Source organism: Tamandua tetradactyla, chromosome 13, assembly GCF_023851605.1.
Source record: "Tamandua tetradactyla isolate mTamTet1 chromosome 13, mTamTet1.pri, whole genome shotgun sequence".
Classification (NCBI taxonomy): Eukaryota; Metazoa; Chordata; class Mammalia; order Pilosa; family Myrmecophagidae; genus Tamandua; species Tamandua tetradactyla.
The window spans coordinates 57,901,065-57,926,204 of NC_135339.1; the positions used below are offsets into that span (position 1 = coordinate 57,901,065).

Here is a 25,140-nt window from a genome sequence, read left to right on the forward strand (position 1 = left end):
TGGGAAGGTAGTAAGAAGGGAATACTCACAGTGATGGTTTGGAACAACTTAATGGAAAGGGGTGGGATAGGGATAGAGAATTTTTCTGTAAGAAGCCTTTGCAGAGCAAACACACTCTTTTCTCTTAGACTGCATGTTTACGTGGCAGGTAGCTATTGTAGATGTAGGGAAAGACAATCCCCCATCAAGCAGACCTTGGGGTTTCTGCTGTTTATCCAACAGGTCTTTGCTCCTTGTGGCCAACCAGCATTTCCCATCTGCACTGGAGAAAAGGCAAACACACAGCCTGAGATCTCCATGGTAGACAAACGCTGATAGTAAAGGGGGTTAGTGATAAGAATCAAAAGGTATAAATATGTTTCAGAGGAACTCAGCACTTGATGCTATCTCAATAAAAGACTCACAAACCTGTGCAAATTTACTATCATGTTTTATCAGAAAACCTGTGCATAACATGGGTTCCACTTCTCACTTAAGTAGGACCTTTATGAGTTCAGTTTTACCTCCAGCTGATACATGGAAAAAAGTAACCTCAAGAACTAGAGTAAGCTCTTAGCTGAGCTGCAACAAACTCTCCAAATGTCATTTTGATCATTTCACCACCATGACCAACAGAAAGTCCACTGAGATAAGATCAGCCAGGCCCCCCAACCTGATGCTGAAGGCCCTTCTCCCACTGACTCAAACTTACCCTTGTAATCTTTTTTTTTTATCCCTATTAGAACACATACCAGGTGTGCTGGTTTGAAAGGAAGCATGCCCCCTAAGAAAAGCCATGTTTTAATATAAATCCCAGTTCATAAAGGTAGAATAATCCCTATTCAATACTGTATGTTTGAAACTGTAATGAGATCATCTCCCTGGTTGATGTGATTTAGTTAAGAATGGTTGTTAAACTGGATTAGGGGATGACATGTCTCCAACCATTTGAGTGGGTCCTGATTAGTTTCTGAAGTCCTATAAAAGAGGAAACATTTTGGAGAATGAGAGATTCAGAGAGAGCAAGATTACAAAGCAGAGAGTCCACCAGTCAGCGACCTTTGGAGATGAAGAAGGAAGACGCCTCCCAGGGAGCTTCATGAAATAGGAAGCCAGGAGAGAAAGCTAACAGATGACGCCGTGTTCGCCATGTGTCTTCTCACTTGAGAGAGAAACCCTGAACTTCATCGGCCTTCTTGAACCAAGGTATCTTTCCCTAGATGCCTTTGATTGGACATTTCTTTAGACTTGTTTTAATTGGGACATTTTCTCAGCCTTAGAACTGTAAACTAGCAACTCATTAAATTCTCCCTTTTAAAAGCCATTCTGTTTTTGGTATATTGCATTCCGGCAGCTAGCAAACTAGACCAGGCCTTGTCCTTGGAGCTCCCTGGTTCTAGGATGTCTTTCTCTCTTTCTCCCAGCAATGTTTTTAAAATCCAACCCACTTATATGCATACAATGGAATTCAGCCATAAAAGGGAATGAAGCATTGATACATGTGACAACATGGATGAACCTTGGAAACCTTATGCTAAGTGATATAAGCCAGACATAAAGGACAATTATTTTATGATTCTATTTACATAAAGTGACCAGAGTAGACATGTCTTTAGAGACAGATTGCTGGCTTCCTTGGGCTGAGGGCCAGGACAGGCACAGTGGGAAAAAGGAGAAATGGGGAGTGTCTGCTAACAAGTATGGGATTTCTTTTTGGGGTGATGAAAATGTTCTAAAGTTGACCGTGGTGATGGCTGTACAACTTTGTGCCCATACTAGAAACGATTGAATTGTACATTTTAAATCGGTGCATTCTACGGTATGTGAATTACATCTTCATAAAACTGTTATATTAAAAAAAAAATCCAACCCACTAGTTCAATGCCATCTGTTCCATGAAGCTTTCAACTGACCCACCCGGTTGAACGTGCTTTCTTATTTTCTAAATTCCACATGCATGCCAGTCCCACAGAAGGCATCTTTTACTGTTATGTACTGAACTCCCTCAGTAGGCTGCTCCCTTTCCCTCTGTCCCACAACCAAGCACCAATTGTCCTGCTAGATTCTGCCCACTCTTCACCACCTCAAAAGTGTACTCTCCTCTCCATTCTCTCAGCCTCTGCTCAGCTCAGGCTCAAATCACCTCCATCTTCACAGGACAGATGCAACTGCCTCTTGCCCAGCTCCTGCCTCCAGCCCTCCTTCCACAAGGCCACTAGACTGACTTCCTGAAAATCCGTTCTGATTATGTCACAACTTGACTTTAGACCCTTCAGTGTCTCCCCATGGTTTTAAGAGCAGAGTCTAAGCTACTTAGAAAAAATTGAGATGTTTCAGGATCCTGATCCCCTCTCCAACCTTCCCTTGTACGCTCTAAACCAGTGGCTCTCAAATTTTAGTACTATTCAGAATCATCCAGGTAACTTGTTTTAAAATGCATATTCCAATTCCTTTCCACAGAGACCTTCTGTGCACATAAGAAAATGGTAGGGCTCAGGAACACGAATATTTACAAAAATATGAAGTTCAAAATATATGCAGTTCTGATACAGGCATCCCGAGGATCACACTTGAATAAACCTGATGCAGATATTGTAAAATATGTATTATAAAAATGGGACCAGAAATGAAAAGGTTTTGAAAAGCCATGGGGTATAGTGCCTAAGACAGTAAACCCAGGCTCTCCTACTTGGCCCCTAGATGCCCTTGGGAAAGTAACTCGGTGTTTCTATGCCTCAGCTGCAAAATGGAGATAACAGTATCTGTTTTGCAGGTTAAGATCAAATAAGATCATCACTGTAAAGTGCTTAGTACAGCATTCAGCACACTGTAAATATTCTACAACCAGTGACAGTTGTTGCTGCTATAGTGTCATTATTATTATTATCAGGACAGAAGCTGGAGGAAAATAGTATAAAGCAATATGGCCCAGGGACAGATAAAGTCACTTTCAGCTGGAGGAATTACCAACTGAACAGAAGAAAGAAAATCCACAGTGATCCTGCCCAATAATCAAAAAAGTCTGATAGGACTACGTAATGCTTAAAAAAAAAAAAAAGCCTTGAAAAAAATTGTAAAAGTCAAATGTGCTATAGATTATATTTCAATAACAAATTTTAGTTTTTGTTTTGTTTTGTTTTTAGGTGCACGGTCTTGGAATCGAACCTGGGTCACCCGCAAGGAAGGCGAGCATTCTATCTAAAATCACAATAAAGCTGTTTTTAAAAAGTCAAAAGATGTTTTAAAGGAGGATGTGAGGGTAGTTCAGTGGCAGAATGCTCGCCTGTCATGCGGGAGACCCGGGTTCGATTCCCAGCCCATGCACTTCCCAAGCAAACAAAAAAACCAACAAAAACAAACAAACAAAAAATTCAGCAAAATGGCGCTGCAATGATGGGATTGCTTACACGGAAAAAGAAGGAAATGTGATCCTGCCATACATCATACAAAAAAAAAAAAAAAGATGTTTTTTTAGAAAGGCATATACTGTGCTAGCATAAAATTTTGTTAGAAAAATATACACAATCTTTTCTGCAGATTTATTGATTTAGTCTTTGTATCGTTTAAGAATGAGCGTATAATTACTCACAATAGCCAAAAGGTGGAAGCAACCCATGTGTCCATCAGGAGACGAATGGATAAACAAAATGCGGTATATGCACACAACGGGATATTAATCAACCATAAAAAGGAAAAGTTCTCATACATGCTGCAACATGAAAGAATCTTGAAAACATTACGCTAAGTGAAATAAGCTGGTCACCAAAGGACAAATATTTTATGATTCCACTTACATGAAATATTTAAATTAAGCAAATTCATAGAGACAGAAAGTAAAAGGGGAGAGTGGAGAGTTGTTGGGGTTCTGAAGAAGTTTTGATGACGGATGGTGGGGATGGTTCACAACATTTTGAATATAATTAATGTCCGTATTTTACACTTAAAATTGGTTGAAATGGCAAATTTTTATTGTGATAATATAAAATAAATTTATTTTCTTAATCTTTGGTTTTATTTTTCAAAATAAAGTCCCAATCAAAAAATTTGTTTTTAGTATTTACTATGAAATTTTAACCCCTGCTTTAAGTGTATCCATTTTAAGTGAGCTTTCCCAGGATGTTTTCCTCAGATTATGAGGCCCTCCTAAAATGCAAGCTGAAGACAGCATCCATGGCTCTAATAAATCTTCTCTTCTCCAGACAAGCTACTTTCTTTCAACCATTTCTCATCTGACGGGATGTGATAGTCCCCCATTCATTCTACTGAGTCATTAATTCAACAATTTATTCAGGACTGTGTCAAGCACTGTCCTAGGCACTGGGGATATATCAGCGCACAAAGTCCCCATTCTCCCGAGACTGACATTCTATCAAAGGGACAATAAACAAAATGAGTGAATAAATGAATGAATGAGAGGATGAATGGATGCATATCTGCCTATTCTCTAGCCAGATAGCCTCCCATTTAAATGGTGAACAGTTCTACAGACAAGCTGGTCAATGCACGGTAGAGCAGAAATCTTTTCTCTGGACACCAATACTTGTGTTCATAAAATTTCATGCGCCACTTACTTTTTTGTAGGTGACCTTGCTCTGTTGACTCATGTTTAGCTTGCCTTCCACTAAAACCACCAGATCTTCTTACAGATATTACTCTTACAATATATGTCCCCTTCAGGGGCTAAGAGACTTCAAATAGAATCAAGGGGTCATTCTGAAGGCTACTCTTACGCAAACTTTAGCCAGATATTTCAAACTACCGTAGGATGCCAGGTCCCAAATAACAGTGTTCCTGAAAACCTAGGGAGTACCTTGGGCTTTATCTAAGGCTCTTCATAAAAGTTTTTCTTAGTAAATTTATTGAGGCCTACAGATTGATCCTAAGCCAGAGAAGTCCTGAAACCCCGAGGTACCAGTCTCTCAAAGAAACAACCGGGTTCGTTCCTCAACCCCAGAAGGTCAAGACCCCTTTCCAGCATGAAGAGGCTGAAATGGTCATTGCCCAGACAGACCTGAAGACTGAGGGAAAGATCAAATGACAGGAAGGAGGGGTAACCGAGAAATTAAGATTTAATAAATAATTATGACTACCGATTCATTATATAGGTATTTATTTTTAGAGTCTATGACTTTAGAATAGCCAGAAGGAAATACTTGAAGTTATTGAACTGTAATCCAGTAGTCTGATCTTTAATGATTGTATACTTATATTGCAAAAAAAAGTTAATCGCCAGTGTTTTTATGGCTCTATTTCTGGATGTTTTGTCTGGTTTCACATATATATATGTATATGCATCAGTCAATACTACACTATCTTAGTTAACCTACCTTTACTGTAAGTCTTAAAATTGGATAGACTGCAATACTAGGGATCAATGAGAGGGAGAGGTAAGGGGTGTGGGATGCATGGGGTATTTCTTTTTCTAGAGTAATACAAATATTCTAAAAATGATCATGGTGATGAATATACAACTATATGATGACATTGTGAATCACTGATCGTATACTTTGGATGGATTATATGGTGTGTGAAGATATCTCAATAAAAATACATAAAAATTTAAATATATATATATATATATATATATACACATACACAAATACATATATATCCCTTAACCCTGTTCTTGTACAACTGCTCAATTATTTTACTTTCTCAGATCCTTAAGCAGGATTTTATATTAATCTTCATTAATTTTCAATTTACCTTTAGTCCTTCCTTCCAACCAACACACATTTAGATAAACTAGAATGTCAAACTTTCAAATTGTGGGAATATATTGATATACACATATCCATATCACTGCTGTATACAAACTAAAGGAAAGAAGCAAAGTGCTCATTTTAAAAGTTGAGCACTATAATAAAGCTCTAAAATTTTACACAGCCCTAATCACTACTCTGAGAAATGCCTGCCCTAGCTGAAATCCACTGTTACCCTGGGCTCTGGAAAATATTACCATTAAATAGACATGTAACATAGCATTTGTCATAACTATAAGCCATGCCTTTTCTTCTGTTTTCCAAGAAGGGTGCTCAGAAAATCCGTCTTTCCTTAATGGATGCTGTGGGCAGCTATCAAAGGGGCCCCAGAATATCTCAAATCCTCTCTACTATTCAACAGAGCTTCCTGACTTCTCTTTCGTAACAGTGAACACCACCAGCATTAAGTAGTTAATGGGGCAACTGGCTGTTTAATGTCTCTCTCTCTCCATAGATGATAGACTCATAAACTCTGCACAGCTAAGGGCTGCATTTGACCATTTCATCAAGTCTTCCTAGGACTTTGTACAGAGTCGCACCCATGGTAGGCACTCAATAAAACTCAATAAATATTTGCTGAATAGAAACATAAATTAACAGTCTCATCTATACCAGTAACTGTACAACACTAGGAAAATCACCTAACCCTTTTGGGCCCTAAAAGGGTTGGGTCAGATGATCCTAAAGGTTCCTTTTCTAATGTTAATATTCTGTATTTCTATTTTATAGACTCAGTGGCTCCCTGTCTCAGTTTTCCCATCAGAGTCTCTCAAGTTAGATTGTTTCCAGAATATGGGCAAGTCTTAATCATACAAATACATTGGACCTGGGAAGGGACCTCGATAATGTTTAAAGATTTCTATAGCCTAGGGGACTCTGAATTCAAAGTAACTACAAAATAAAGATAAACATGTAGGCAGTTTGACATTATGTTTCTCCTGAAAAGCCTCTAACACACAAATGCTTTACAATCATAGTCGAAAATCTTCTCTGGCAACAAACCAGCATTTAAAGAATGATATTCAAAAATTTTTAAAAAACAGAAGGGAAAATCTGGTTCAGAAAAAGTAACAGGTTGGCTCTGTTTGGAATACTAAATGCCATATCCTGCCACAGAAATGTTTTTCCACATTTTAAATGCTCAAGAAAATGAGTCAACCGCTAATACTAATATTATCCTATCTGCTAGTTTTGATGAAAGTTCTATCATATTGCAAGTTTTAATATAACTTCAGTCTCAAACATTAGCCAAATGTGTAAAAGGAAATCTATTTCGGTCCAATTTAAAAGTAGAGCATTTTCATTTCATCATCAGCCTTCCCCTCTATTTCCTGTGTTATAAGATGTTAGAGAGAACCAGCAGGGTTTTTGTGAAACTGGCAACTTGGTAGACTAAATACGCAAGTCCAACCAGCATTCTCATTTAAAAATAAGAGCCCAATATGGTTCTAACCTCATAAGGGTGATGCACATACTCAGAAGATACAAAACCAGAAGAAAAAGGAATTTCCAAAATAACTAAGCCAATTCTAAAGGTCTCCTCCAAACTCAACATTTTTCTTCACTGTAATGATTTCCTTCAAAAAGGATATACCTAATCTAATCTCTGCCACTAATAGACCCATGCATACCCTAAGGAACTAACCATACACCATTTACTGGGCATTTTTCGTACACAAAATATTATCAGTGGAGACCAGAATTTTTTTAAACATGAGCACATTGAAAATAAAATTGCCTCCAAATATTTTCCCCACAAAGAAAATTCAGTTTTACCAGTTATTGATTTGGTTCACTTCTCAATGTCCTAGAAAATCAACTGTCCCCTTTTTAAGTCTAAATTTACCAAACTGGCTAAATTAAGAAGTTTTCTGCACAGAGTCCATATGACAAGCCTATCATTGTTTCAATAATTTTTCCAAAGGGCAGCTCAAGAGTCTTTCACAGTATAAATCATCCTACTTCCTAGACCATTTCAGAATCACTTTCAGTCATGTGAATGGTTGATGGAAACGAAATTGAAAAGCTGTCAAAACATCCTGCAATGATAGGGAAATTAACAGACCCATCCTGTCGAACACGTTTGCTCCCCATTTTCCCTGCCCCATCATCCTCTTCCGAACCCATATCCACAAATATACACGTATGAACAGTCTATCTATATAATGTTAAATACGTACTTTCTCTCATCTCCGTGCAGGTAATGGTTCAATACATTTTCATAAGACTGAACTTACGCTAACGTCCATTAACAGAAAGCTATTATTAATATGCCATTTAAAGTTATATTTAAAATTTTGTTTGAAGGATAATTTGTTAGCTGAAATAATACACTATGCCTTGATGGGATCTGGAAAAATAGTGGATTGCAAACTAGCAATGAAATGCAAGATATGCAAAATCATTCTTAGTTGGAATCATGAAATTTCACAGTTACAAAGGCCTGAAATGTTCTTTTGTATTCTCCCAGCCTTTTAAAGAAGATGAAAACAGATCGAGGAACTAGTCCAAGGAGACATAACCAGTTAGTGTCAGAGTCTACGAAATACAAACTCATATCCTCTTACGATTGTCATAAAGTTTGTAGTAACCTGAGAGGACATCAATCTAAATTTGACAAGAGTCAACATATGACTCAGTGGTAATTAGCTGTTCCCCCTTCACAGGCATTTGTCCACACTGAGTGAGTGACAGTGTAGACACTGCAGCAATAACACAAACCAATACCCTGTTGCTTCTCCTTACCCAGAATGTCAGTCTAATGACACTGGTGAAAAAGGTCAAGGAGTAATGTACAAACAAAGGAACTTAACAGGAAGCTCAACCTACTCGGATGAGCTGGGTGCAAGCCCAATGTCTTCCTCCAGACTCATAAAATCCCCACGACTATCGCTTTTCTCTTTTTAAGACTCTTAACCAAAAGTAAAATATGAACCCAGGAGAAAAAATTTAAAACATTGGGAAAATGTCTAAAACAAAAAGTTCAAATTGTCCCCCATCTCCCCAGCCACCATCAACAGTTTCCCATGTATTCTCCCAGGGTAAAAAAAAAAGTTATACATGTATCAGTATATGCATGCGTGTGTTCCTTTTTAAAATATACCTAAATAACATTATACTATACATACTTTTCTATATCTTGGTTTTTTTCCCCTTAAGAAGTCTTGACAAGCTTTCCAAATCAGCACATAGAAAGTTGCCTAGTTCTTTCTGAAGTCTGCATGATATTCTACTGCATGGATATAACAACAATCTATTTATCTGAGCCATGACCCAGACATAACCTTTTGAAGGGCAAACGAGCACTTTTGATTTGATTCTGTCCCAGCACAGGCCTCCGGAGGGTTCGTTCACACTAGTTCAGGTGAGGAACTGCTCATTGCAAGGACAGAAATCTTATCAAAACCTTCATCTTAACGGACACTACTTCTGCAGTCTGGGAACAGAGTTACGCAGGGTGACGAAATCTAGAAAGAGATGAAGAAACGGGAGCAACAGGGAAGAGAAACAAGAAGGAGGATATTAGTGAGAAGAGAAAAGAAAAGGATAAAGAGGTGTTAGACAACAGATCGGCACCTGGCAGATACTCATTCGACACTTACTGAATGAATGAACAAATGAATAAAGGAATGTATGAAGAAACCAGGATAGGCATATTTTCAATACATATGGCACTTAATATATTAAAATATTAACTGATATGACCCTAGTTCTCTGAAAAGTAAGCAATCCTCTCCAGCTGCACTGCCTGGTGGCTTTTGAACATATTGACATGTGTGCTGTAAGTATAAAATACACACCATATTTCAAACACTTGGTATGAAAAACAGAACGTAAAATATCCTGATAATTTTATAGTGAGTATATGTTGAAATAAGAATAGTTTATATATATATTGGATTAAGTAAACCATATTGTTAAAGTTTTAACCTGTTTCTTTTTGTACTTTTTCAAATGCAACTGCTAGAAAACTTACAATTTCACATGCGGCTCATATTTATGGTTTACAGTGTACGTCTTTGGGGCAGTGCTGGTTTAGAATGGAAACACCATTTAAGCAGTGTCTGGGTCTGGTTTTTCCCTCTTTATTTCAACACCTACCATGGGTTTTTGAGAATAATAGAGGCCCAATAAATTCCTATTGGTATCGAAACAAGAGAATTATTAGGTCTTGGGCCACAAGCAGGAAGGAGGCTCTTGCCCTGATCCTGGCTCTAGCGGAAAAGCGGCCACGTGACCTTGGGCAAGTCACTGAAAATGCCTGGGCTTTGTTTTCCTCATTATTAAACTGCAGATAATAATGCCTGCCTTATAGGGAAGTCACAAGGACCAAATGAAAGAATGTTCATAAAAGGGCTTTGAAAGAATAAAGCAGATGTCAGGTCCCTCCTAAATTCTACTGTTCTAACAATAGTATATTCTAACATTAGAGAAGCAAGATGCAAAAAATACTGAAACAGCAGAGCAAGAAATTAACCGATAAAAATCTTACATCTGATGTTTCCATTCTGGCAAATTTAGACCAAGTCAGGTGCATACTTGAGATTCTCAGGCTAGTGGAAATTTCAGCATTCAGCACTCCCTTTCCACTGCACTCACCAACCACAGCTGACAAAGGGACTTACAGATACTTTTCCTTGAGGGACTACAGAAAGTTTACACAAACTGGAAGGAAAAGGCCATCACTGGGTGGCTGATGAAGGAGCAAGCATGGTCGAGTTCACTGCCAGCTTTGTGGAAAATCTGTAATCCTGGGGATATCTGAGGTCTCGGAGGCACAAAAATCTGTAAAGGTCATTCGACCTTATTAGTTTTGTCAGGTGCAGTTGGTGGTGAGCCCTGCGGTTAAGAGAATAAATGTCCCTTGTTGTATGGATCAACTGGTAGAGGAAACCAACATCAATGGACAGGCGGTATCTTTTTAATGACCCTGGGAAGGATTTCACTATCCCAACTGGGCATCTTTTTCCCAAAATCAAAGATCATTGCAAAAGGGAAGATCATGTGAAGGAATGCCCCTTCAGCAGGGGCATTTGAGGAGTGGCCATGAACCCCTGAGAAGCCAACTATAGAGTCAGGACTAGCCACAGTGGAGAAGTAACAAATCCAACAACCCATGGCCACTAGGCAGGACAGCAGAACAAATATGGTCGATTTCAAGAGGCCCATGGTCAGCTTCGCCCCTCAGCCTCCTCCAGGCACCACAGAAGCCCCAGAAGTCGTAGATGACTTACCATCCGCGAGGCCAGAGCACCAAGGACAGCACAGCAACTTCCCCTTTGCTCTGAGGGTCTGACTGCCTTCCCCCTCACTAAGGGTTGCTGCCTGTGACGCTGAAGCAAGATATGCCGCAGCCTGAGCCCCTGGGACTACTGGCCTGCGAAAGCTGACACCCCCAGGACCCAAGCTGCTACTGGCTCCCCCAACAGGCAAACCAAAGAGCAGGGCCCCAGACTTGGAGGAGCCGTCCTGAACCTAGCTATGCAGTAGAACCAACTGCAGAGATTAGTTTCATTATATTTTTTTATTGCAGTAAAAATATATATACATATATATATAATACATACAAAATTTGCCATTTTAACCATTTTAAGTGTATGATTCAATGGCATTAATCACATATACAATGTTATGCAACCATCATACTATATTTCTAAGACGTTTTCACCACCCCTAATAGAAACTTTGTACCCTTCAAACAATAACTCCCATCCCGCCCTAACCCTGGCCCCTGGTAATCTTTTGTCTACTTTCTGCCTCTATGAATTTGACTGTTTTAAATATTTCATGTAAACAAAGTCATACAGTATTTATCCTTTTGTGTCTGGCTTATTTCACCTAGCATCATTTTCAAGGTTCATCAATATTGTAGCATGAATCAGAACACCATTCCTTTTTTATGGCTGGATAGTATTCCATTGCATGGATATACTATTTGCTGTTTTTCTATTCACCTGCTGATGGACACTTGGTTTGTTTCCATTCAGAAGTCTTTTGAAATTCATATTCTCCGGCTCACCCCCAATAGGTCTGGGCTGGGATCCAAGTGCCCGCGTTTTTAACAAATTGCACAAGCAAAGCCAATGCCCAATGTAACTTGGGAAGCTGTGGTCTAGAGAACTCAGGGAAGTTTTATTCTCCCTGATCCTTTCTCTCCCACGAGCTACTTTTGCACCCCTTGTTTCAACATGGAAGAGGAGGTAGGGAGAGAAGACAGAGGAAAGCATTCTGGAGCCTAAAGACACGCGTCCCAAAGTGAGCTGTTCCTGAGTCTTACCCAGTCATTTACCTCTCTGAACCTCAGTCTTTGCATCTGTAAGATGGCAGTAAAACAATCTACCCCCTCAGGGTTATGGGGGTGGGGGAAATACACATAAAGTGTCCAACCCATTACACAGAGTAGCTGTCATAAGAAGTACTTGTCTTACTATTAGCTCTTTCTGTGATGGGGATAAAGGGTGAGGATAGTTCTCCCTATCAGCATCTCTGCAAGGAGAAACTGCACATGTAGATAATGGACTTAGCCAGGCAGGCAGGGAAGAAAAAAACCAAATTAAATTGCAACAAGAAAAATGCAGTCTCAAGGGAGATGGATTCAGATTACATAGAAAGGGTGGAGAAAGGCACAGAGGAGGCATGTAACACTATCTCTGGGGGCACGACAGAAATATGATCAGGAGGAAACTAATAGAGAGTCACAAAGATTTAGGTACAAAGCTACATGAAGATTTATTGCAACATTATTTATAAACACGAAACACTGAAAATAATCTGTGGGTGTTTTTTTTTTCTTTTTCTTTATAACATTATGATGAACATGTACTACTTTATTTCAGAAAAAAACTTACTTTTTAAATTTAGGAAAAGATTTTTGGAATCTAAGTAACTGAAAGCATTTTTAAATATCCTTCTTTTTTTTTCATTTAAATTTAGTCTAAGATTCAGATTAGAATATTAATATCAACAAAAGAAGGCCAGATGTGGGCACATTCCTCCAAATTTTTCCCATAGGAGCAAAAGATAAAACAGACTACAATTGTGGATACCATCAGAGCTTCTGACACGCAAAAGGGATGGGTAGGATCCTGGGGAGGCAAAAAGAAAGTAATGCATATAAAGAAGCAGACAAGATCTCTGATGTAATATTGAATAATATTGGGAGAATTAGGTTTGGAGCTTCCATTCTACCTCAACACACACACATACTGATGAAAAATTTTGAAATAAAACTCAATATCACCACAGAGTCCTTTCGCACATAGTCTAACAGAATCTATTTTTGTATTCCAGTGAGATTTGCAGCAAAGAATAGAGCTCCAGTGAAATAAAAAAAAAAAAAGAGGAAATAGTTTCTGTGTTGTACCTGGGGTTTTCTCACTTCCTTATTTTTAAATAATCACCCAACAAGGTAAAAAAATTAAGAGCAATAAAACAATCTTCTATGCACTGGGTATCTATCACTGCAGACCTTCTAGAACAAAACCTAATAAGCAAAAAGTTTCTGGGCAATTTGCCATCTTCTTTGAAGACCTATAATGATTTATTACAGCACTGGGGGTTGAAAGAAACTTTCTGAATCATCTGGTCCAATCACTGGATAGATGCAGGTCTTGAGAAATAAACTGGCTGCTGCAATATGCTGAAGACTCTAAAATATCTGAATAATTTAAGGCGGCTGATAAATCTGGAGAGAGAGTTAGGAAATAAAACCTCCAAAACATTTTTTAGTGGAATAGTGATTATGACCAATGGGCCTATTAAATGAAGAAGGAGTAAGGATCATAACTGCAGTATCAACCCCAACTCCAACATTAGGACCACTTATACCCAGAAAACAGAAAGACTGAAAATTGACTGTCAAAAGCTCACAGGTTGAGGGCCACGGTGGCTCAGCAGGTAAGAATGCTCGCCTGCCATGCCCGAGGACTCGGGTTCAATTCCCGGTGCCGGCCCATGTAAAAATAAAAGAAAAAGAAAAAGTTCACAGGTTGAATCTCTGGGTAGGAACACAGGAAGAGGACTGAAGAACTCTACCTCGAAGTCTGCTGGCCTAGTACCAGACACTGGCCTCATTTTATGCCTAAATTGATGGGCGTCTAGGGGTTGCCGTGCGGTGGCACTGCCTCTACTTCCAGAAAAGTGGACGTTTGAGAAAACGGTCCATGTGCAACAGAGACACGACCGTTGACCTGACAAAGGAGGGGCCGTTTGGCCGCTTGCTTGCTATCCGTGCCCTGGTAACTGGTTAGAAATGCAGGATCTCAGGCTCCACCCCAGACTTACCAAATCAGAATCTGCGTTTTAACAAGACTCCCAGGTCCTTTCATGTATATTAAAGTTTGAGAGGCAGTGGCTTAGTCACTGCAGCAGCTAAAGAAAGTGTAATTGGCTACCCTGGAATAGTTGCCTCTTCTACTCTACTACCACCTTAACTCTCTAAAGCTTTTTATCTGAAAGTCTTATTTAAAAAAATTTTTTTTAATTTTTATTCTATCTTTTTAAATACCAAAAAACACGTAACAAATGCAAACATTTCTCTTTTGATCATTCGTTCTTATTTTTAAATTTTAAGTGGCCTACATTTTAGCCTAAATTGTAAATGGTCTCAGCGAATATCTTAAATAGCTACGTCTTTTTCAAAAGACACCTTAAAGTTAAGGAAAAAAGTGTGTGTGTGTGTAAATATGCAGTAGCTTTACCATTTTAAAGGTCTTTTTGCCTGTTATACGGCTGGAGTCACGGTAGGGACACGATGAGTATTTCTTTAGTGGGCAATTATGCTGGCGGAAAACTGAATTGAGAATGGAAAAGTGTTTCTGGTGTAGAAGGAGAACTTCATGTAAGGGGATTTCATGATCAAAAGCCTGTGAAGACCACATGGTCCAATCGTGGTTCCTTGGCTGCGTCTCTTTATGATTGGCAGTCTCTGCTCGCACGGCTTCCAGCCACATGGAGCTCACCGCCTCAAAAGGCAGCCAACCCCATCTTTGCACAGCTCTAGTTGTTGGAAAGCTTTTCCTGAAACTTGTCTCCCTGAAGCTTTCAATAACTCCGCAATTATTGTCCCTCTTGTTGGTTCAACCCCATTACCAATTTCCCATTACATTTCCCACTGGGATTTGTGCAGAAAGTTTAAAAATACAGAAAGTCAAAGAAACAAGTTTCACATACTTAGTTCTCATATGAGTAGGGCAGCCGTAGTACAGCAGGGCATGTGAAAATTTTGTTTTTGCTTTCATTTTGAGGTGCCTTAGGAAAACCCATATATACAAGAGGATTGTTCAACTGTCACAACAGAAGAGAGGTTTACTTTGCCCAAAACCTAAATTTTTTGTAGCATATAATCTAACTTAACCTGTCTGGGTAGCTCATTTAAACAACCCAAAGACATGGAGCCCAGAATGGGAATAAGGGCTTGTAATTCCGTAAAGTTTAATGTAATACCTGGGTACATCCCAGAGTATGTTTGGCAGATAATTTAAAAGTATTGACAAAGTCCCTTGAGGGATTAGAGAAAAAAATATGGAACTATTAAATTTTCCCACTGGGGAAACCTCAGATAGTCTCAAACATTAGGGGTTCCTAAATTAATAGACCAAGAACTTGATCTTGAGACTTGCTCTCGTGAAGCTTATTTCTGTAGCGGAGAAACTAAGCCTACCTATAATTATACCTAAGAGTTATTTCCAGGAAACCTCTTTTGTTGCTCAAATGTGGCCTCTCTCCCCCTACGGCCAACTCTGCAAGGAAAATCATTACCCTCCCCCCTACGTGGGACATGACATCCAGGAGTGAAAGTCTCCCTGGCAACGTGGGATGTGACTTCCAAGGATGAGCCTTGACCTGGCACTGTGGGATCAACAACACCTTCCTGGCCAAAAGGGGGGGAAAAGTGGAACAAAATAAGGTATCAGTGGCTAAGAGAGTCCACACAGAGTTAAGAGGTTATTCTGGAGGCTACTCTTTTACAAGCTTTAGCTAGATATTGCTAATTACCACGGTTTGTCAAACCCCAAGCAACATCATTCCTGTTAACCCTAAGGAACACCGAAGGCTCTGTGCTAGTTTGAAACTGTTATTTACCCCAGAAAAACCTTTTTCTTTCTATCTTGATCCAATTGTGTACGGCCAGACCTATTACTTAGCATGGATATTGTTGATTAGATTGTTTCCATGGAGATGTAATCCACTCAATTGTGGATGTGACCTTTTGACTAGATGGAGAGTGACTCCACCCATTAAAGATGCATTCTGATTAGTTGGAAAAAGCTCAGAAGCAACACAGACATAGACATTTTGAGGTGCTTGGAGTGCTGACAGAGAGAAAAGTTGCCTAGACATGGACATTTGGAGGTGCAGAGTCCAGCAGACATTGCCATGTGCCTTCCCCTGAGATGCTAAGCAAGCCAGAACCCAGAAAGATTCACAGGAGATGAGAGAGCTGTTTGAAACCAGAAGCCAAGAGAGGATGCAAATACCAGCCACATGCCTTCCCATGTGACAGACATCAGCCTTTCTTGAGTCAAGGTATCTTTCTCTGGATGCCTTAGCTTAGACATTTTTATGACCTTAGAATGGAAAACCTGTAACTTAATAAATCCCAGTTACAGAGTCCAACTCATTTTTGGTATTTTGTATTCTGCAAGCATCAGCAAACTAAAACAAGCTGTATTTGAGATTCTACAAAAATTTTTTACACTAAGTTTACTTTCCAGAAGCCTATGGCCTCCAGATGTTTCCTAGGCCAGATAAGTCCTAAAGCCCAGAGGATTCTCTCCAAGAACATCAACTAGTTCCATCCCCCTATTCCACATTGTCAACACCCCTTTCCAACATGAAAAAGTTAGAATGGGCATAACCCAAATACTCTAAAGATTGGGAGAAGGATCAAAGGAAAAGGAGCATTTATAACAGAGAAGACAGGATTTAACAAATGAGTATGGCTGCTGAATCATTATATTGATATTTCTTTTAGTCTCTGGTGTCTTGGAGTAGCTAGAAGGAAAAATCTGAAATTGTGGAACTGTAACACATACTAAACTTTCAAATCTATTCTATAACTGCTTGTTACAATGCTCTTTGAAATGTACTGCTTTTTTGTATATATGTTATATTTCACAATTAAAAATGTTAAACAAGATTGAAAGTACAAGAAACCGTCATGAGTTATAGAGAATAACAAAGGACACAGTTATAACAGAAGTCTAGTTCAGGGTTAGCCACTGTCCTTAAACATTGTTTTAGTCGTGATTTTTTTAGAAGTCAAAGCAGCTATGAAATGAGACAGGGAAGTAATACTTCAAAAATGTTTGAGACTGTCTGGTCAAGGTGAGTTATAGATTATTAGCTCTTGAAAGTGTCTTAGATCAAGTCTAATTCCTCCTCTATAGATAAAGAAACTGGAATCCAGAGAAGTAAGGTGACTTGTCCATTACTGGGCACCTACCTAGAGGCAGAGCCAGGCAGTGGGGTGTCCCTACCCTTGCTCAACATTCTTTTGCCAGACTCAGTGTTAGATTTGTTAAGAAAGTTTGACCAGCATAAGAATTAAGGATCCCATTACAGAGCTGACTAAGGGCGATGGATATGGGACACCCCAATAGCAACCCCAAGCCATCCTGGCATGCACTGATGCCTTGAATCCCAAAACTCACAAGTTTAATACCAGATGAGAAAGTTAAGCCATTTTATATTGGAGTCATAAGCCTTCCTTCCTCCTCCTCTCTTTTCTGTAATTCCATTTGTCCCTGCATAGCCACTGATTCTGAATGGCAGAGATTTTCCACTAAGCAGCTTATTTTAATCTCCCATTAAAATAATCTCTTTCTGATGAGAGGTTATTTGCTTGCAGAATAGAATCACTACTGTGAAATATTTCATTCTCTCTGAAACACTTGAAGCTAAAGGCTCACAGCATACTGAGCCAGTCTTCAGTAAAAAGTAAGAAATCAATTTTTCTAGGCATCTAAACATTGAATGCATCCAAACAATAAAAAAGTATTAAAAGGATTTTTTACCATGTAATTTTAAAAGTTATACCACCAGAATATTTTAAAGCACAAGCTGTTCAAGCGCAAAGTGTGAGGTGCTGGTACAGTGTCTGTACATCCATGGAGCTTGGACTGATTGGTTGGTGGATGACTGAGGCCTGACCACAAGAGCAAAAGGGACCGTCACAGTGACACAAGCTCAAAGCAACGAAGTACAGTCATGCAAACCTAAATAATGTGGTTTTTTCTCTTACTACATCCTTCTGAAGTAGACAAAAGTAAACCCTAGAAAAACGACCAATCCAGGTCCCAGGCATTTCAGGTCAGACATCTTTTATGTTAACACTAGTCATTTACGTTAGAAAATAAGATGGGGTGTCGGGGTGCAAGGGTAGTTCAGTGGTAAAATTCCCCCTGCCATGCAGGAGACCTGGGTTCGATTCTGGGTCCAAGCACTTTCCAAACAAACACATGAAAATCCAAACAAACAAAAAAATTCAGTAAATGGTGCTGCAATAAGGGGATACTCACATGGGAAAAGAATGAAATGTGACCCCCGCCACACAGCATGCAAAAAAGCAAAACAAAACAAAAAAATGAGATGGGCCTCACTATATTAAGAGACTTGATAATATTCATTGGTTTAGAACAGCCTGTTCTTGAGATACAGATGTCTAGAACCTACATTAGCTTTCTAAAGTCACTAAGAATTAGTAAATTACTGATTCAGTTCAACAAATGGTACATGGGTGGATGAATAAAATTAATGCCTCTGTCACACCAGGGAAAAGTGCCACATGAGGAAATCGGGCCCATACTTTTCCAGGCTTCTTTGCTGACTTCAGGTATATAAGACCTCAAGTGGCAAGAGAACAGGAGATAAACACGGAGGCCACTCACAGCCCACAGTGTGGCAAAAATAGAAAACAAAAAGAGGAAGAAATGCCACAATATGTGTCCATTCCCGAGCACATCTCTCATTTCTATTAGTCAGAGTGGATGTCACACTTCCTGGGGTCACTGAAGTCATCAGCCCTGATAGAGAGGATCAGAATTTTCCCACTCTCAAAAAGAGAAATGGCAAAAGACGGAAGCTAGACTGGCAGGAAATAGAGAAGAGAGCGTTTCTCTATAAATATTTTATCCAAAAGTGACATCTTTGCAGCAAAAATTCTAAGGTCAAATGTTGATAAAATGCAAGTGACCTGCCAGCAGGAGGGCTAGCAGTTGTGCTCCTCACACGCCCATCAGCCAAAGTGTCAGCCTCCTACTCCCACTACTCTCTAGGTTGGAACCAAGAGTGGGAGTTCAATTTGTCCACTGTCTTTCCAAGGTGTAGAAAATTCTGGAAAGAAGACTTTTACCCTAGCACAGAACTCACGGGAACAGGTGTTTTCTTCCTCTCCAGGGGCCCAGAGAGATCCTTACCTTCAGAAATGACCTTCTTCACAGCTGCCACATAGATCTCGGGCTCATCGTCACAGGTGAGCTCCTGCCAGTGGGCCCAGTCTGGAAAGAAGTCCAGAAATTCTTCGCTGTCCTGCACCCCGCAGAGCAGCCTCACCATGCGGTGTGGAGGATGGAAGGCCCTCTGCAGCAGGGAAAGCACAGCCGGCCGATAGAAGTGCTGCACCAGCTCCGCGGACAGCAGCACCACGATGCAGCGGGCACCGAGGAAGAGGCTCAGGTCCTCCGCCGAGAGGGAGGCCTCGGGGCCCAGCCTGTAAGTCAGTGTCTTCTGGCTGCGGACCTGCCGACTCGACAGGAACAGGTCCTGGAGGTACTGGCACCATTCCTCAACATTTGGGCTGTAGATAATGAGGATGTCGCATCCTCCCAGCATCCCTGAACAAGAACGAGGCAGAGGCATGTTAACACACCTGCTCCTTCTACAGCATCCCACAACCTGAAGGATCCATCTTGTGGATGAAGAGCCTGACATCCGCGGACCTTCACCAACTCCTTCCAACACACCTGTCCAGCCTCTTCCCCCACTTACAGCTTGTGCTCCAATCACACCGGTGTCCTTGCCCAAACATACCATGCTGTTCCAGAACTTTGGACAAGTTCATCATGCTCTGTCCACCCATAGCTGATGAACAATATAATAATAACAATAACAGTAACATCCAGCATTTATATAGTGCTTACTATGCTCCAGGCACTCTTCCAAGCATCTCGCATAAGTAAATCATTTAGTCCTCACAACAATCCTACAAGGTAGGTTTTACTATTAGCCCCATTTTACAGACAAGTAAACGGAGGTATAGCAAGTTAAATCACTTGCCCAAGGTCCAGAGGGGCAGAGTCAGAATTTGAACTCTCACCATTTGGCCCTAGAATCTGGCTTTTCCCCAAACACAGTGGTTACAAGCACGGTGGTAACTGGAATCAAATGGCCAGAGTTAGAATCTGGAATATACTAACTGTGTAATCTTGGGTAAGTTACTTAAATCTTCTAAACGTCAATTTACTCACCTATAAAAGGAAACGTATCGGCAATATTTATCAGTGTTTTATGAAAATTAAATTACATATTCCATGTCAATTACGTGACATGCAGTAAAACCTCAATAATTGGTAACTAGTGTCATCCTCAGAAGAAAATAAATAATGCATTCATGTAAATGGTAATCAAGGTGTAACTGATTTTGGGCTGATGGGATACTACTTATGAGCTGTCCCTCAGCACTCTTAGTCTGTGGCATTGGTTTTCTTCAAACAATACAAATGTCAGAAACACAGTCAAAAAAACTCAAAGAAGCATTAAGTTAGAAGGGGCTTTTGGGGACCATTTGGCCCCAAACCTTCATTTGCAGAAGAGAAGAAACACTTCATCTGAGAAGATTAAGGGATTAGATAAAATTCACCCTAGGCAAATTAGCAGCAGAGCCAGGACTGAAACTCAGGTGGTTTTCTGATTTCCAGTCAGTCCTCTTTCCAACCCAGCCACTACCTCCCATCACAAATTCTGTCAAAAATCTCATGAGTAGTAAATCATACCTTCCAATGAACAAAGCTAACAGAAGTTCAGCTTTCAGCATAACTGTTTCCATTGGTTTGGATCCTCATCTCTTCACTAATCCTACAAAGCGCTGTGTGAGCGACTGGGGGCGCTGAGCACAGAAACATGCCCAGGCGCCAGCGCAATGCAAGAGGGAGCCTTCCTCCTCCTCTGAGAAGTTGGTCAAATTTTGTAAAGCTTGGGAATCATCTGAGGTGGTAGATTGTCGCCACAATTAAAGGCGAGCCCTGGACCCTGTTTCCCTGAATGGTTCTTGGCACAAAAAATGAGAGGCAGTTCTGGGGTAAGATTTTGAGGTTCTAAACTCTAAAAGCACTGCAGGAGGAATCCTCTTTCCTGCTCCTCTTGACCACTGTAATAAAAGTAAAAAGGATGGTGGTGATGGTAGCACAACACTGTGAATGCAATTACAGCACTGAATTATATATTTGAATGTGTTTAAAAGGGGAAATTTTAGGGTATACCTATATTACTAGAATTAAAAAAAATGTTTTCTTAAAGCGCCATGGGACAATGCAACACAGACCGTGGGGCTCTCAGTGGCACGTGGACTACAGCTAACGTCAGGTCATGATGATATTGTTTAATCAGTCGTGGCAGGAGTGCCATACCAGGGAAGGCTGTTAATAATAGGAAAGATTTGGTGGGGGTGGGGGGAGGGAGATGGGAACTCTATATTTTCTGCATGGTTTTTCTGCAAACCTACAACTTCTCCAATTAAAATAAAAAGGGAAAAACACAATAAATAAATTCTAAAATGGTAGCAAACAAACCCAGCACAGACCTGATGTTTCCTAGGGATGATATTACCAATTTTTTTAAATAGTAAATAAGAGAAAGTTTGGAGTTTCATTTTTTTTGGAGCGCCTGCTTTGCTAAAGCCCTAATCCAGCGCTAATAAAAAAAAAAACCCAACAGGCTTATCAGCAGGTGAAGCTGATCAGTCTGGGAGTACTTTTGAAGGGAAGGCATGCATATTCTAAGAGGTCAGTATTAGAAGACAACATGGAACTGAAGACAGTAATTTCTGACACTACCAAAATGTCGGTGGCTCTGCAGAGAACTCAATTCTGAGCAAGACCTCTCTCCTCAATCGCAGATTAAATGGTCCTATTTTAGGAATACTTACACTGATCCCAAAGTTTAAGCAGATTAAGAACAGAATTTTTTCATATAACAATATTGCAGCCTTCCATACAATAAAATCTTTGTTGATCAGATCTTTATTTCTGCTTAGAACATTTTTTTGAAACTCAGTGGAAAAGCAATTACCTTCAGAAATGTCTTTCACAAAAGAACGTATAAAATTGCATGAACTATAGTGCTTGCACTGAAAAAAAGTAGTTAAGGTATCAAAATATATTTACCTCCTTCTTCCTATGTGACAGGTTTATCCTAAGGGGCAAATGTTCTAAATGTGAAATGTTATCTCACATGCAAAGAGTGTGCATAGTTTGATTCATCAAGCAAGAAATGTTCAAGACTTTAAATTTCATTGTAATATTAAGGATGCAATGTTAGTGATGCTGTACTCAAAATTCAGTTAAAAGGACCAAAGTAAGAAACAGCCACACACCCAAATGTACAAGCAATCTGTGCAAATGGGCTAGAAGGAGAGTAACACCTGGGAAACGGTGGACTGTGGCCCCTATGCATTAGTGATTTACAAACACAGGTAATGTTTTACAATAGAGTTGACAGGTGATGGCAAAGAAACAAAGAAGGGGAAAAAGAGGATTTCTGGAACATAAGTACACTTAAGAAGGCAATTTGGGTCTGAGCACTGATTGAACCAGTAGAAAAGCAAAAGACTTTACACTGCCCTGGGTCTGTGTGGTCATGAGTGATTTCCTCCACCTTTATGACCCCAAAGCAAACCAGTGTTCTTAAGATGATAAGTTCGAGGGCCACTGAGGGAGTGAGCACTCATTTCACCCTGGCTCCTGCCTCACCATTTTCTGCTCCTCTGTTTACTGCATATCAAAATACCTGCTGGCCATTAAAGATTCCAATTCATCAAGGAAAGTTTAAACTGTAATCCAGCTCCATTTCCTGGGCACTGACCATGCGCCAGTCCCTCTACTAAGCATCTCGCATGCATTCTCTCATTCAATCCTCAGAACAACCCTATACAGTATATATCATTAATAGCCCCATTTAATAGACATGGGCTTTAAAACTTGGCAAAGTTGTCTAAAGTTTTAGACAACTGTGCAAGATCTGCTATCTAAAGTCATATTGCTAGTAAGCACTGGTGTGGGATTTGAACTCAGGTCTTCCTGATTGCAAATCCCATGGTCTTAATCTCTAAACTGCATGCTATTTAAAAAGTCATGTAAATTTGGACTATAGTTTAGAAAATACAATCAGAACACATCTAATGCCCTTGGTTCCTAATACCATTCTCCAGGGTTCCTTGGGAAAATGGCTGATTCTAGAAGTGGGGCAGGAAATATACAAAATAAGTCAGAGCATCTTGGAGTGCCAGAAGGTAAGGAGTTACTAAAACGCATTTTTTTAAATTAAAAAAGAACAAACAAACAATGAAGGAGTTATGTCAAAGAGACACAGGAACCAACTGAAAGAGCTCCCAGTGACTAAAGTTGGAACAAATTAAGCAACAAAATAACGTAGTATTAGATTAGTACCCAAAGTATAAAATAGATAGCCATTAGTCCAAACTGATATAAATAAATGATTAATAATTAAATGAGGGAGAAAAGACAAATATCCAGTGCAGAAGAATTCAAAATCATCTATGTGAATACTTTGCCCTCAAAAAGGTAGTAGAGCGTAACTCCCCATTCACCCCAAGTGTGGGCTGCACATCAAGAGAGCAAAAGATTTTATACTGCCCTGGGTCAAGTCACAGTCATCAGGAGCCTAAGGAGACATGACAACTAAATGGAAGGTTATATCCTGGATGGGACACTGGAACAGAAAAAGGGCATTGTGCAAAAATTAAGGAAATCTGAATAAAGCATGAATTTAGATAGTAATCATGTGTCAATATTGGCTCATTAATTTTAACACATGTACCACACTAATGTGAGATGTTAATGAGAGAAACTGGGTGCGGAATATAAGGGAACTCTGTACTATCTTCGCATCTTTTCTGTAAATCTAAAACTGTTCTAAAACTAAATATTTATTTAAAATACAATTAAAATTAAAAAGTCCTTAACGGATGAGTCTCTTCTATATATGGAACAGCTATTTAAAATTTCTCATTCCTAGGACTCTGGTATTAAGTTCAACTCCCTTGAAATCCCCTCATGTTGTGTCAAACTTTAGGTACACCGAATTCAATAGGCCAAATCCTTGATCTTGAGGCTTTCTCTTGTGAAGCTTATGTAGGTAGCAGAGAAGCTTAGCCTACCTATAGGTATGCCTAAGAGTTACTTCTGGAGGACCTCTGCTGTTGCTCAGATGTGGCCTCAGTCTCTAAGCACAATTTTGCAAGTGAAATCATTCCCCTCCCTGCTACGCTACGTAGGACATGACATCCAGGGGTGAAAATCTCCCTGGCGACATGGGAGATGACTTCCAGGGATGAATCCGGCCCTGGCACTGTGGGATCAACAATTCCATCCTGACCAAAAGAGGGAAAAGAAGTGTAACAAATAAAGTATCGGTGGCTGAGAGGGTTCAAATACAGTAGAGATGCTACTCTGGAGGTTGCTCTTATGAAAGCTTCAGGTAGATCTTGCTACCCATCATAACCTGCCAACCCCCAACCAGGACCATTTCAACCAAGCCTAAAGAACACCAGGGGCAATTTAGAAGATACCACAAGGGTTCCATGCACTAGAGTAACTTTCCAGAAACCTATAACCTCCAGTTGGATCCCTGGACCAGATAAGTCCTGAAACCTAGAGGGCCCAGCCTCTCTAGAACATCAGATAGTTCCATCTTCCTACCCCATATTAGTGACAGACCCTTCCAACATGAAAAAGCTAGAATGGCCATAGCCCAAACACCCCTAAAGAGAGGGAGAGAAAGATCAAAGGTGATGGTGGAGTTACATAGCAAAGATAGGATTTAACAAATGAATATGAATGCTGAATCATTAAATTGATATCTCTTTTATCCCCGGTATCTTAGAGCAGCTAAAAGTAAAAACCTAAAATTGTGGAATTGTAACCCATGTCAAAATCTGAAATATGTTCTACAGCTAATTGTGGGCTGTGCTTTCAAATTTATTGCTTTTTTTGTATATATGTTATTTTTCACAAAGAAGAAAGAAACAAAGTTGATTGTGGTGATAAAAAAACATTTAAGCCTTCTAGCCTCCTATATTCTGGAGCAGCTAAAAGGAAAAACCTGAGGGATTCATATGGTAGCCAAGGACAAACTCTGGGATCTATCCCGTAACTACTTGTTG

At 39.8% G+C, this 25,140-nt stretch overlaps 1 protein-coding gene and 1 non-coding gene across 2 annotated transcripts in view; one reads left to right on the top strand and one right to left on the bottom strand.

Moving 5' to 3' along the window:
- Nucleotides 1–25,140, bottom strand: part of PIK3AP1 (phosphoinositide-3-kinase adaptor protein 1) — a 123,862-nt gene that overhangs the window by 95,435 nt on the left and 3,287 nt on the right. The window contains exon 2 of the mRNA XM_077125603.1: nucleotides 19,160–19,576. Within this exon, the coding sequence (XP_076981718.1) occupies nucleotides 19,160–19,576 (417 nt within the window). The remainder of the gene's footprint in view (nucleotides 1–19,159; nucleotides 19,577–25,140) is intronic.
- TRNAD-GUC (transfer RNA aspartic acid (anticodon GUC)) lies at nucleotides 3,233–3,305 on the top strand. Its single transcript has one exon. It is a non-coding gene; the product is annotated as a tRNA-Asp (tRNA).